Source organism: Malus sylvestris, chromosome 4, assembly GCF_916048215.2.
Source record: "Malus sylvestris chromosome 4, drMalSylv7.2, whole genome shotgun sequence".
Classification (NCBI taxonomy): domain Eukaryota; kingdom Viridiplantae; phylum Streptophyta; class Magnoliopsida; order Rosales; family Rosaceae; genus Malus; species Malus sylvestris.
In genome coordinates this window covers 3,373,839-3,388,206 of record NC_062263.1, presented here as the reverse complement: position 1 = coordinate 3,388,206, position 14,368 = coordinate 3,373,839, and the positions used below count along the sequence as shown (strand labels likewise).

The 14,368-nt window shown below is 35.8% G+C and overlaps 1 protein-coding gene across 2 annotated transcripts; it reads right to left on the bottom strand.

Annotated features, from left to right (window-relative positions):
* Nucleotides 1-5,441: 5,441 nt before the first annotated feature.
* On the bottom strand, nt 5,442-14,059 carry LOC126619098 (uncharacterized). 2 transcript variants are annotated; one of them, XM_050287378.1, is made up of 14 exons: nt 13,448-14,059; nt 12,096-12,234; nt 11,639-11,858; nt 11,414-11,514; nt 11,171-11,292; nt 10,976-11,067; nt 10,692-10,797; nt 9,827-9,981; nt 9,382-9,506; nt 7,498-7,619; nt 7,014-7,111; nt 6,644-6,888; nt 6,131-6,503; nt 5,442-6,032 (listed from the first exon to the last, which is right to left on the bottom strand). In XM_050287378.1, exons 1-14 carry the CDS (start codon nt 13,730-13,732, stop codon nt 5,966-5,968), a joined length of 2,250 nt encoding a protein of 749 aa, XP_050143335.1. In that variant the 5' UTR covers nt 13,733-14,059; the 3' UTR covers nt 5,442-5,965. The 2 variants fall into 2 exon arrangements, with proteins under 2 accessions (XP_050143335.1, XP_050143334.1); XM_050287377.1 differs by having other exon boundaries at nt 9,382-9,509; nt 13,448-14,053.
* Between the last annotated feature and the right edge of the window lie 309 nt (nt 14,060-14,368).

Genomic DNA, 14,368 nt, shown 5'->3' with positions numbered 1-14,368 from the left:
AAAGTCCCTGAAATTAATGTGATAATTTATTTCTATGTACGTTACTATATTTTTTAAATTAAAATTTTATATTTATATTTGTTTATATTAATGAAATTTTAAATAAAAAAACCATAATTTGTGGGATTAAAAATATTAAAATATAAATATACTATTGTGTGTGTGTGTGTGTGTGTGTATAAATATGGGTACATTCATCAAAATTAACCAAAAAATTATTGTATCAAAACATGAGTACATTCTTCAAAATCACAAAAAAGAAAGAAAGAGATATTAGGCTTAATAATATTAGTAATTTTTTTCGATTAAACTTAACATGGATATATTCTCAAATCAAAGAAAAAAGAATGTACCGATATATGTTTAAAAATGGATTAGAAAAAAATTGAATAGATTTTATATATAAAAAAGTGGTACATTTTACATATAACAAATTGGTATATTTAAAAATGAGTACATTTTAAGATTAAAAATTTGAAAAAATTACATGAATGGGTACATATAATTAGCATGGGCACATTTAGCAAAAATAAAAATGGGTACAAATAAATAAAAAAATATGGGTACAAATACAAATAAAACTTTAAAAAATATGGGCACAAAAAGAAATTTATATATGGGTACAAATTAAAACTAAAAAGAAAATTGGTACAAACTAAAAATGGGCACAAACTAAAAATAAAAATATATGATAAAAATATACTAATGGTAACATTTTTAACATTAAATGAATATATTTAGAAATAAAAAATATTTTATTATTGAAATAATTAATGATGTTATTAATACCAAGGACCTTGATCAAAAATTGAAAAAGAATAAGGGTTTAATCAATGGAGTATAGCAAAGGTAAGGATGAGAACCTAATTTCTCCAAATAAAAATTACCTAAATCTAAATCAAGACTATGGGTTACTAAATTGTCTACCACAAAATTCTTATCTCTATAGACATGCCGAAGTTCGCATTGTCAAGATCTTGAAAGCAATTCTCGGAAGGCCAAAACAAGTGGACCTAAAAAATGATTATTGCCGGCAACTTGCAACACCAAATGAACTGTGAATGCAAAGTCTGATTCTACTAGCAATTTATCAATCTGTAATCTCCATGCCAATTATAAGCCCAAGTAAGCACCACATAGCTCAGCAATAAGAATCTCACATGTGCCTAAATTGGCACAAAACCCATAAATCCATGTATCATCAGAATCTCTTAAAACACCACAAGCTCCAATTGAATTATTATTTCCCTTTCTTGCAACCATCAACATTAAGTTTAAACCAATCCGAAGGAGGAACTTTCCAATGGAGCAAAGATTCAATCCTATGGGGTTTTTCAATCTTGAGAATATTAGCCTTCAACTATTCGCGAACATATATACAATAATATTTGTAGGCTCATAATCATTGCAAAATCCTGCTAAAAAATGAATATAGTTCGCCAATCCATTGAAGGGAATTGAACCTAAACCTGTTCTACCAAGTTTAAGCTCAAGGCTCCTCTTAACGTCCCCTAAGGTCAAATATGTTAGGGAGAGATTTTTTTTTTTTAATGTATTTATAAACATGAAAATAGGACAGGTTGTTAAATGGAATTTCAACATCTAAAGCAGAAGTCCATTCTCCATTATATTGGATTATTGAATAGTCTTATACAAATTTCCGTGGAAAATATTTGGACATATACATATATACCGACTCTATAAGGTACCGTTTGGTACGTGGGACGGGACGGGACGGAACGGAACGAGCCGTTCCGTCCCACGTTTGGTGCGCCTAAAATCTGTGGAACGGGTTGTCCCATGGGACGAAATTTGGCTGATTTTTCGTTCCACCTCTTCCCCCTGGAACGACCCGTTCCACATCCGTGGAACACAAATTTATAACATTTTATGACAAAATTTCTCCTTATCTTTTTCAATATTTACATCATCCGTTCCGTCCTGTCCCGTCCTGTTCCGTTCCGTCCCGTCCCGTCCCGTCCCGTTCCGTCCCGTCCCGTCTGCGTACCAAACGGACCCAAGGGAAGGGATCTCTATTTTTTTTTCAGAAAAATAGGAATTAGTTATGGGACCTACTTCACATGGATCTTCAATAATCCGAACCATCTATTTTTACAAGGCTACATATTTCTAGCTTATGCATAAGAGCAATTATCTAAGCTACAAATTTATAAAACTTTGTTTGTCAATAAATAATTAATAAAATTATTACTATACCCTTTTATACATAAAAAAGGTCGTACCCAGTGCACAAGGCTCCCGCTTTACGCAGGGTCTGGGAGAGGTGAATGTCGGCTAGCCTTACCCCCATTTATGGAGAGGCTGCTCCCAAGTCTCGAACCCTTTTATACATAACTAAAAAAAATATTAGAAAAGAAAAAATATGGGCTTAGAGATTGTCAGAAGAAAGTTGGGGCATTGCGTGTGTAACGATGACAAGAATTATCACATTATGAGTAGACTTCCATAACATTTGATGCTTCATCCTTGGTTTTGTATTTTGAAATAAATATTCCCTATGTCAAGGAAGTAAGCTTTGGCAAACTCAAAGATATTTTCATGATACATAATTATATATTTAAAATTATTATCATGTTCGTCAGATCAAAAGAATTGAAAAAATAAATCTTGGTTTGCAATCTTGGTTTTGTTGGGGCGCAAGTGATACCACTAAACCTATTAGTTTCTCAAAATGAATCAAATAATATAGGATGATGTAATCCACACACCAATTTTTACTTGTTCGTCAGATCAAAACAAAAGAATTGAAAAAAAATCAAATGACAAAATTTAACAAAGGTGTGTATGAGGTAAAAATAGATGTGTAAATAACACTGCCCATAATATATATATGTCTTCCAGCAAAAAATAAAAAAGCAAATATGTCACCTGTATCTGCAATAATTCTGTATATGCATGCCACACACACGAGCGGCATTATCTGCTGGCAGATTGTCGAGTATAAACACAACTTGTGCATAAAAAATGGAAATTTGGTGGCAGAAGTTGTTGATTTTATTTTTATGTGGCCTCGGCTGAATGAAAATATATGCATTTTGACAATTATGATATGAATCAAGAGTGTTTCTTGTCAATAAAGCTGCAGAAAAGTCACCTACGACTTGAAAATTAGGGTTTATGCGGAATACATAAACATTGACTAGGGTTTATTTTTCTTGTCAAACATGGAATATTAGGGTTTTTTTTTTTTTCTCTTTACATGATGTAAAAAGAAAAAAAAGGTGTCAAGCAGCTGGGGATGTCTCAGCACTCGTGAATCGTGAGATTTTTAACCCTTGGTGAAATGTGACAGTTAACTAACCTTGAATCCATGGACATAAAAGACGACATGCATAATATTGTGTAATCACTGAGATATTCACATCTTTATATATACTTGAAGATCTCTAATTGCAGTTATTTATGAATTAAATTGCATATATATTATTGATATCAAATCCACTTCTTATTTTTTTAGAACATTTTGGTCATTTTAATAAGAGTTACATTTATACAATCGTTTAGTACCATATCTGAAATTAAGATACAATTAATTTCTTTATTATCTGATGATGTGGGAACGAAAAATGAAAGCCCAACAACTTGTTAATTATTTTGAATGATGCTGAGCTTTCCATGCAATCATGCACAAACCGCCAATTATATTCATTGACCTGGAGCTCGTAAGCTTGAAGGAAATAAATTAGCTTTATCTGTCGACCAATTTCTTTTGAAAAACATCTAAAATATCATCCCTATAAGCTGGCCTCGTTATACTTGTTATATGCAATCTTCTTCAGGTTGATATGTATCAGCTTCTCTTGTTGCATAATTATGCAATTTGCTATATATATCGAATTGTCTAGTTTTAATTGTGCTGGTTTGCTTTGTTAGAGGTTTTTGTGCCAGCCGTTATCTGTTCTAGTTGTGATCTTGCTATTATATTCCTATTTGCTATTGAATAGTCTTTTTTTTTTCTTGATTGCCGATTTTTAACTCAGGTGGAGGGGTGCTAGTTGGTTAGGCCAGAAATCAGTCAATTATGACGTGTGTTGGACTATGGCTTTGATCTCCATGTTATAGTAAGGGGGAATGATCAGTTCATACTTTAAGGTATAATATTGGTTAATTCACGTGTTATAATATAAGTGAATTGGTAATTACTGCATGAATGTTATAATCCCACTCTTCACACATGTTGTACTTGCCTTTGTACGTAGTTTTTCTTTTTTCTTGTATTTAATTTTTTTCATTTTGGGAACTTTTCCATGTAATCTTGTGAATTTAGTTTTTCATTTAGCTTTTACTAAGTGATTTTAATATGGTTTGAGCGTCAAATTTTTAGTACAATTGACTAATATTTTTCTCTAATGTATATGCCACAAAGTTTCCACAAATAAAGTAGCCATGCAAGCTGTAAATATGTTGACACATTTTGAAGTTCGAAAACAAATGCTGATTCGCTGCTGTATCTCAAGAGCACTTTTTTGAATGCTAATGCTGGTCTTCCAATACCAAAGTCTTGGACTTCAATTTGGTATCTGTTTTGCTTTTGGATTTAGCTAGTAGCTCAAAACCTAAACCAAGAGCTTCATACCTTGACCTAAATTTGTGAAGATATATTTATTGAATATGTAGCCTTGAATTGAACTCAGCAAAGACAATGGCTTTACTTTCTGGATGTAGCCTCCTTAATATTGCTTTTTTTTTTTCCAGTTGACAATGGAATTCGTAGGTTGCATGCATTTCTTTCTACTTTTTCTTTGTTTTTTCAGCACGCATGTATGGTCCCCCACGTATTAAGATGGCAGTTAGAATTTTAATGGCTTTATTACTTGCTTTTGCTCCTTCCTCCCCTTCCTTGTTCTTTGCTATGTAAATTTTGTTAAGGATATTAGTGCAAGGGCCGGCGATTTGGTCATTGGTTTTACATTACCAGGCAACTTGACTTATATATACGTACTGGACCCAAATACTTGCTTAATTAACTAGTTTTGTTGCAATATGACCAAAGCAATATCGTAGGTAAATGCTGTAAAAGTGTAAGACCTTAATATCTTATTTGAAGTCATCACCCACTTACAACGATCATCGTCAGATTCCTGCTATAGGTGAACTCCAATTAGAAGTAGAAGAATAAGTAGGTGACGACATGACATGAGTTTCATCCCCCATGGCCATGCAGGTGTAGGAGGTATTAGGGTTTGCTAGGTGACGACATGCATGTTGTTAACTTGAGATCAAAGCTCACGAAAGTAAATACAGATCAAGTTTTGAGAGAAAAGGAAGAACGTTAAGGTTTCTGATTCGGTAGATGAAACGGCTAATAACACCGAAAACAAGCATAGTTTTAACTGACTTTGTTGAGTCGATAGAAGGGTGAAGCACGCGGAGAGAATCATAAAGTTCAGTTGATGTTTCAGACGTGAACGTAGCCACACTGACGAGCAAATCCCCGAATTTTTAAAATTGATTTAAAGTTAACGTTATTTGTAACACAACCAAATTTTTTGGGTCGCAATATTTACAAGTAGCAAACCTGTGTCGTTAAGCTGTAAAACAAGCAGCTTAATGACGAAGGAAACAGGAAAAAATGAGTCTCTGCGGCCAATGTCTAATACTACTGTTAATCAAGCTTCTTCGATTTTCAATAAAATGAGTTTCCGCTGCCTCTAGCTCCAATGCTGCAAAGCTAATAGTCAAAGCTACGAGATATCCAAGCCCCCCGAAGATTTTTGGATGTGAAGCAAAAATTATGGGTTCAGGCGCCGTCGAGTTGAGGTATGAACAGCCCAGTTCACATAGATGATCAGGGGACATGACGGTTTGTAACAACAGTGATCAAGATATAGCCATGCCAGTTCCAGTTAAGAAAATAAACTCCAACGACAAAAGGGAGCCTTATGTGAATCTCGGGGCACATAAACCAGTCTCAGAAGATTTGATTAGGAAGAACCTGGGAACTTCAAACTGGTGAACTTTGGACCTGAGAACTTTGAGCTTGCAACAACTTTTTCATTGCATCGTGACATCTGAAAATACACAACCAAAACAAGGACATGAGACGCAACTTCGTCTCCAATAAGAACTCAAAGAGGAAGATAACTTAAAGGTAACTGTATTTGGATACCTCCAAGGAAGATGGTCAAGAAACATTGACGGTGACACAATAATATCTTTGAAGCTTTCTCTATTTGCAATATAAGCCTTATGACAGTGTGTCTTTTTGTGTACTCTCCCGCTTTTAGATGGAGACATATCGAATCTTCTTGGTTGTGGTACTATATGAATTACAAGGCCAGGCAGATACATCTCTGGGGGATCCCTAGCTGTCAAACTTCCAGATTTTGGGACACTTTCCATAAATTGGGACACAGGGTCATGGTCTGAAATAACGTCACTAGCAAAAGGGTTGGTGAATTGATCTTGATCACTTTCAAGAACTCTTTCCTCCATGTCAGCATCATTCCACAGGATGAAATCTTGATGCTGTTCCTGACAAGCTGCAATAGAAAAGTAATTTTTTTCAAGATCCTTCACCCGCTTCATGACAGGAGTCATGCCCATGATTATATGATAACATAAATCATGCGGGCCTTTGTCAGAAAAAATTTTAACCTCATGATACTAAAAAAGTCGATACCTGCCGCATCATCCTCATACTGATTTTCATATATTTGGTGGTTTAGTTTTTCATCTGAAGATGAATCCTTTACGTCAGTCCCATCTTGCTGGCACTTGTTCACATGAAGGAAATGGCGCGCAAGCCTTAGTATCATAGCCGTATCAGTTTCTGAATCTTGTGACATTGATGTAATTGCAGCCGCACGAAGCCGCATGATGAATCCAACTGATAAGCGTGCTGAGAATTCATTGTTGTATACAATGCTGCAGAGAAGTCAGGGACTTATTATGTAGAGAGGACAATATAAAAATATGAAAACAAGTCACTCTGTTTTATTTTTTCTTTCAAAAATCAAACTATCAGTGGTGTGAGCGAGAAGCAAATTTACCTTGTAACAAATTCAGAACATGCATTTGCTACAACTGAGTCCACACATGGAAGGGCCCCATATGTATAGACATGCATATCTGGGTATCGGTGGTATAGCTACACAAATATTTTGAGAATAAAATCACAGAAGATTTTCATCAAAATCAAAATGGATAAAATTGAGAATAAAAGAAAAATGACTCGTACAGATACTCTTAATTGCATCAGCTTGTCTATTTGTCACAGTTCATGTGAGCATCCATCAATATCATCGAAGAGTGGTAGATTATCTACAGTACACTCAACAACCCATGGAGCTCTTGAACACTAAGACTCACCTATATGGACTTTCAAATTCTTCAGCCACGAACTAGAAAAAGTATATCAAAGAAACGAATAAACAGTCACATTATACTTCTATACAGGAAAAGGAAAATAATAAGATACTTGCATACAGGAAAAGGAAAACAATCAGGGTACATTCCCAGTAAAAAATGACATACTCTGAGCCCAAGCAATGCAGCAATAGCACCTCCTAGGGAATGGCCTACTATGCGTATGCTGTACCCCTCACACTCACATCCAACTCCGAGCAAAGAAGAAAGAAGGCCACTTGAACCAGATCCTGCAATTCCATCACTATTTTTTTTTTTGAGAAGAAACAATTTTATTAAAGAATAGTGAAAAACACAGAAGTGGATAAGAAGCAATTCCATCACTATTGACATTGTAAGCGAGTGTATAATTTGCCCTAATTCCAAAATTGATCTGCATAAACTCCTGACTATAAAGTCATTTACTTCAAACACTTGAGATATGGAGTATTAGATACTGATGTGCCCCCAGAAAACCTGAATGCATATCCAACACTCAACATGAGTGTCTGATCACTTGTCGTTTTGACTTTCAGAACCGAAAGGACGTGCCAACGTGGGAACCGTTAATTTTGAAAACATAAAGGTCAAAATAAAAATAAAACAAAAATGACATAACAGAAAGGAAGAGTCAGAAAGTAAACACTCTCTTCTTTACTTGCTGTGAAAAACAGCAGCAGAGGAGCTATGCTCTTCCTGGTTGTAACCTAAAAAAGAGAATGGCAGAGAAAAAGGAAGTATTTTTGCTCACCACCCTAAAGTGATGGTGATGCTCACCACCTTATTGATTACTGTTGGATGAGTTTGATTTAATCTATCTACTACACAAATCTCGATTCTCTAGAATTAAAGTAACGAAACGGGGATTAATAGGGTGGTGAGCAAAAATGCACTCGTGAAAAAAAAAAGGAATAGATACAAATAACATAAAAGATCAATTGTGGATGTCCATCATCCGACCTGTGGTCTAAGTTTTGTAGGTCACCTTTTAGGGATCATCTCCACAAAAGATCAACCAGATTAAGAATCATTTAGCCACTTGATTACCAGCACCATCATTAACATTTTATCCAACAAACCACATTTTGCTTCATAATATAGATGATGAAACAGTTTGCAATGATTTTTGTATTGCTTTTGCAAGGGCAATGCTTCAAGGACTGAAAAGATGGATGGTTCCAATTATTGAGATGCAGGCAGCCGAACAGTGAAAGTCTGCACTTTTCACGGTTTGAAAATGCCCGCTCTTTAACCTATCTAAAATACATAACTTATAATTTTTTTCAATCCACTTTCTTGGAGAGTTCTTGTATCGTCATATCCTACAGTGTTTGCATCAAGTATCCTCTATCCTGTATCAGTATCTATGAACACTGCTCTTAACAATATGTAGGAGTAAAATTAATAAACGAAAAGGTTTCAAAGATTTTTATAGTGTAATGTCCACTTGTCAGAATTTTGTTGGCAGATACTTAGTTTCCAGACTGAATCTGGACCACGCATTCAAGCAAAGAATCACCTAACCAATGACCTACATTCATAGTCTAGCAAGGGAACATTTCCCAGGTTTTCTAATATATCTTTAAACTACAGTGTTCCTGCAGCACACAAAAGCTCCAATATCTACATAACGAGTGACATAAAAGAGATAAATAAACAAAAAATAATAAATAAAAAAGTTTTAGCATGTCACAAGTGGGCCTACATATCAAAAAACTGAATTGCCAAATTGTGTTCGCTCATTGATAATAGATATTGATATGGAGACCAACTTATATAAAGCTTATTGTGCTTAAGTCTATTGGGAAACATCTTATCCCTCAGCTCATTTGATTTAGACATAAAGGACGTGCTGTAAAACAAAAGCATAAAGAACTCAAAGACAATATTCTGAAAACTAATAAATAGATATCAATTAAAGATAATAGAAGTTCGACGTACACCAAAACAGATTTCAAAATAGCCCAATAAGTTCGAATGGGAGAAAAAACAACAAGAAGGTCATCTAATTACCATCATCTCTAGGGCTGCCTTCAATTTGCATGAAAAGATCTCTAGTAGCCTCAACAATACCAGAGTGCCCATGGTGCGGGAAAGATGAAATCACAGCTTGCCTCACTTCAGGATGAATATTAGTGCTACTGCAAACACAATAGATAATAAAAATCTGAGTGCCAAATGCAAATACAATGTTGATGATGACAAAACAGAGCTCCAAGTACTAAGGAGATGTTTTTACTTTATCTTCATTGACATGTTTTCTTTTCTCCTATTTTTTTTTTTTGAAGGGGTGGGGGCGTGGCCCGGTGGAAGGGAAGGCAGGGTTTGCGTTATAGACTTTTCAACACTGTAGTTTATAGTTGAACTTCCATGATAAAGTTTTCAGACTCTAAGAAGAACCAAATTATCATAACATAGCACACATAAAAATAACCAACAGAGAGAGAGAGAGAGATACTTTATCAATGCACCCAAGTCTTCTACAGACAGAGCACATTCCCTACATAAACTGTCGGTTATTAGATCTTCTGGGGTCTCAGTTCCCCGAACAGCAATCACCACAGATCTTAGATGATGCAGCACAAGAACAAAGTATGCAGCTTTACACTTTGCCTGAGACAGAAAGTATATATGAGAGATTTTTAGATTATAAGCGTGCTCTATACCCCAGATTCCTTTATTTAAGGTTTGTGGCGATGGAACATGCTTTTATTGCAAACAATGAGAAGATGATACGTGCTATTTTATGCAAGACCCTTGGCTACAAAATGGGGTATAGTTTTGGAATGGTCATTTTTTCTTGGGAAAATAGATGCAATAAACATATTTTGATATTTAGTTTACAGAAATGTGATAACATATTGATCATATATCGACAACACAACGATGACATAACAACAACACAACGATGATATAATGACAACATAATAAACAGTTATCATTTCTGCAAAAAAATGCCAAAATATGCTTATTGTAGCTAATTGCCATTTTTTCTTTTACTGTATAGGATCGGTTGGAGGTACCATAAAACTCACTGCACATGATGCATTTTAAGGTATTAAAAACAACTAGATACAATATAACCTTTTAGGTTTAAAATGACTAAAACTATGTATCACTTGAAAGTTGAAATACATTGGTCAAATATGTTCTTTAAGGGAAAGAACTCTTTCTTCCCTTCATCTCATATAGATCCTAATTTTCATGTGAGTTTATAATTCATAAGCTATTTTATTAAAATCAACCAAAACCTCTTGATCTAATCTCATGATGTAAGTTCATTAATCTAATATGTTCAAGCAATGCCATTAGGATGATCTCACCTGGTTAACACGCCCTTTCCTAAGTACCTCTGGTGACAACTTAACGTATTTTAGAAAAGCTGCTGCATGACCTCGCAACCAATTATCACCATCAAGTACGGGTCGCCTACAAAAGAGAAAAAAATAATTACTAAGTAAGATTAAATGGTAGCAAAACTATGTTCTTTTTTTTTTAACCTTTCATCAACTCAAAAATTCCAAATGTCTACAATTATATTTGCATAAAAAAATGGTGTATATCTATTATACATGTGCATGAGTAAGATACCCGATTAATTAACGACCTGTTACGAGTCCACGGGGTCAAAATCCCTTGCCTATAAAGCCACGCACATGGAAATAAGAAAGGATTTCTTCCAAAATCAAGTAATGGTCCCTGCAGCATGCAGTGCCTATAAATCTAAAAACCTTTGAATAATGAACCCAATCAAAAAAGAGGAAAAAGTAAAGCTACTTAAGAAAGTACTTTGTCATAATACCGTGTACGCAGCTTCTGCAAATTTATGAAGATCAGCAGCCTCCCTGATCTTCTCTTCAGGTATATCCATGCAATCTTCAAAGGATTTAGGTGATTGTGTCTGGTTCCTCAATAGTGCTAGACCTGGAAAAATTATAGCAGTGTCATGCATGCCAAACAAAAAGCATGAAAATGAAACGGGAAAGAGTAAGGTAGGGTACAATCAAGTATAGATGAATTAACAAGTGAAACTATCAGAACAAACCTGCCATGAGTTCCAGATGTCCTGTGCCTGCTGCACGATAGGCAACAAGATCACCAAGTAATCGAGCTACTGAGAAAACCTCATCTTCTTCCAATACACTCCTGGATATATGAGAGACAAGCGAAATAGAAAACAAGTAGATATCTATTTTTAGATATAAAAATAAGCATGTTACTGTGCGTGTTTGTTAAGTATCATGTATTCAACTAAATATGCAGGACGTACAAGTATTTGACGCGTCCCATACAGCACAAAGCCTCACGAAGGCCATGATCAAATACCTCCCTGTAATGAGCTTTCCATGCATCATCTTCAGTTGCATAAAAAGATCTCCATCTTAAAATATCAGTTCCTGTGAAACACTGTAGCAGTGCGGCAAAACACACCGTGAGCAAAAAACAGCCCAGTAAATGTTGCTTCCACGAAATATTGTTTGAAGTTGACCCTGCATTATAAGCATTACAAAACTTCTGAAATTCCACACAAAATCAGGAATATGAAGAATTCTTGAAAAACAAGGAAAGTTTTATATTGCCCACGAAAAAGAAATGGAAAACTTCACATTATCTTTTTCTTTTCAAAATTTTATTTATAACCTTAAAATGGAAATCCTTGTCATTTAACAAAAGGAATATGTCTAGAACATGAATGAATTGTGAATACAAGGAGGAAGACGCCTTACCAAAATTACAATGACTTGATGTTCCATTGTCAGACATATGGCTAGCCATATTGTACAGAAGGTAAGATGCACCAATAAATTGCAGTACTGTAATAACTGTGGCAAACCGAGTCCACCAAAGCCATTTTTTGTACCTCACCTGTTCATTCAGAATGTTTTTTTTTTCACTGTTAATACAAGCATTGTGATACAAAGAGGTGTAAAAATAAGAAAATAAAATCACATGCATATATATTATATAGGGCAATTGTAAATCCACTTGCATATCTTCTTGAAGCTTACATAACATTCACAAACTATTTCATTAAAAGACACAGAGCCCATGTATGCAAGGAGTGTAGCAGATTAGGAAAAATGAAAAAAAAGAAAGTAAATCAAGAAACTTATAAAAATTTCCAAAGAAGATGAGATGAAGCTGGATTCTTTCTCTAGCTCACTACATGGGATTATAATTCGCAGCCCTAGTGCTAACTCATCCAGTTAACGTTAAGCATGACGTGAAATGGCATTTGACAAGGTCGTGGTGGCACCAAGCATCAGGTGGCACACCCCAACCATATCCATAAAGTTCTGATGGCGCACTCCAATTCACCCATTAGGAAGCAGGAGGTGGTGTTAATTTATTTGGAGTGATTTCAAATTTCAATTCTTGGTGCGAGGCCAAGAACTGGTGTGAGGCCCCTAGAGCGATTTCAGTTTTCTGTGTTTACACTTCCACTAATCTTTCTAAGTTCTGCTGCCTTACTCTGCCCTACATCAACATGTGAAGCAAAAGTATAACAATCTGGTATAAGTAACCATCATATTCCTAACTCACATCCACCTAGTTTGCAAGAATTGTCGTCAAGAAATCATCTATATCCAAGAGCCTTATTTCCACTACTTCCTGCCAAAACCTCTTCCTCTTCATAAGCCTATCGACACACTCTATCCTCCACATTAGATCAAGAACAAGGATTAGGCAATGTATAGAGCTTCATGTAAAACCATAAAATTCCTTGACTAATTTCACCCTTTCCAAAATTCGAAAAAACTTTTTGAAGTGTGTATCCTCCTCCTCCTTAGCTAAAGGAAGATTTGGCGCAAAACCGTGCGCAATAGCGTTCTAGGATTCATATAGCCAACTCCACTTAATGGGATAAGGCTTGGTTGTTGTTATTGTATCCTCCTTCTCCTTGAACACTACAAAACTACGCAATGTTTGGAAATGTAGCTGGAGAATACGTTTTCATCGGACCTTATCCCCAAGCACGCATTCAATTCGTTTCACTTTCTCGGCAACCAAACAAGAACAAATAGATAAACAAAATCCAAATGGGGGAAAATGAAATGGTACAATTACCAATACGTACCCGTGTCTCGTGGCGAAAAGCGACGTCGACGGCGGCGGGGCTATTCGCCGGAGAATGCTCGAGAATGGTCATGGCGGTGGCTTCCTGGGCGAGGCCAGTGTTGACCATGGTGACAATTCTTACAGCGGCCAAACAAGGAACGGCCATGAGAGGAATGGTGACGTGGTGGTCACAGGAAGGCAAAGCCATGAAGAGAAAGAAGCAACCGAGAAGGAAAACCACGGCGTTGGCGACGCCCAGGACGACGGCGGCCCATCGCAGGTTCTTGAACTTTGAGACCCACATCGCCCTCCACTTGAAACGAATTTCGGAAATTAAAACAAAGTTGCAAACTTGCAATCAAATAGCATCATCCCCGGAAAATTTTGGATTTTGGATTTGTAATTTGATTAAAAATGTGCCAATTCTTTTGATTCTTAGCCTGAAAAACACACAACCCAACGCAGTGTTTGGGCGGGCTGAAATTCCCAAGTTGGATTCGCAACTTTAGTCCATGGAGAAATGCTGACTCAAGGTGGGACTCTAAATAGATTGTCTGCCTCTGATGTTATTTGCACCATATTTTATAGTTAAGGGTAGAAATTAACGTTAAATTATGAAATGATAAAGAGTCTATAAAGACTCGAGTCTCATGAGAGCAAGTCCACCTCAAGAAATACCCTAGGCTATTGGGCAGTCCAATACCCCTGTCGAAAATCACTCCAAGCCTACCCGATCCACCGTGGGACTGAAGTCAGCTACGTTTTTTTTTTTTGGCGTCGAGCGTGTGAAATACACGCATGATCTAAGGCACGTCGCCCGACAAAAACGTGTCAACTTTTGAACAGTTGGTTTTCCGATTAACGGTTTAGATTATTAGGCTTAAAAAAATCATAAAATTTCAAATGTTTATGTTGGCATACGTGTTTAAATCTGGACTAT

Excerpts from the sequence above, each read along its gene's own strand:
- LOC126619098 (XM_050287377.1), bottom strand. The coding sequence starts at position 13,732 with ATGTGGGTCTCAAAGTTCAAGAACCTGCGATGGGCCGCCGTCGTCCTG. Across the intron at positions 7,620-9,381 it reads AGGCAGCCCTAGAGATGATG|GATCTGGTTCAAGTGGCCTT; the intron begins GTAATTAGATGA and ends ATGGAATTGCAG. Across the intron at positions 6,504-6,643 it reads GTATGAGGATGATGCGGCAG|CTTGTCAGGAACAGCATCAA; the intron begins GTATCGACTTTT and ends TTTCTATTGCAG.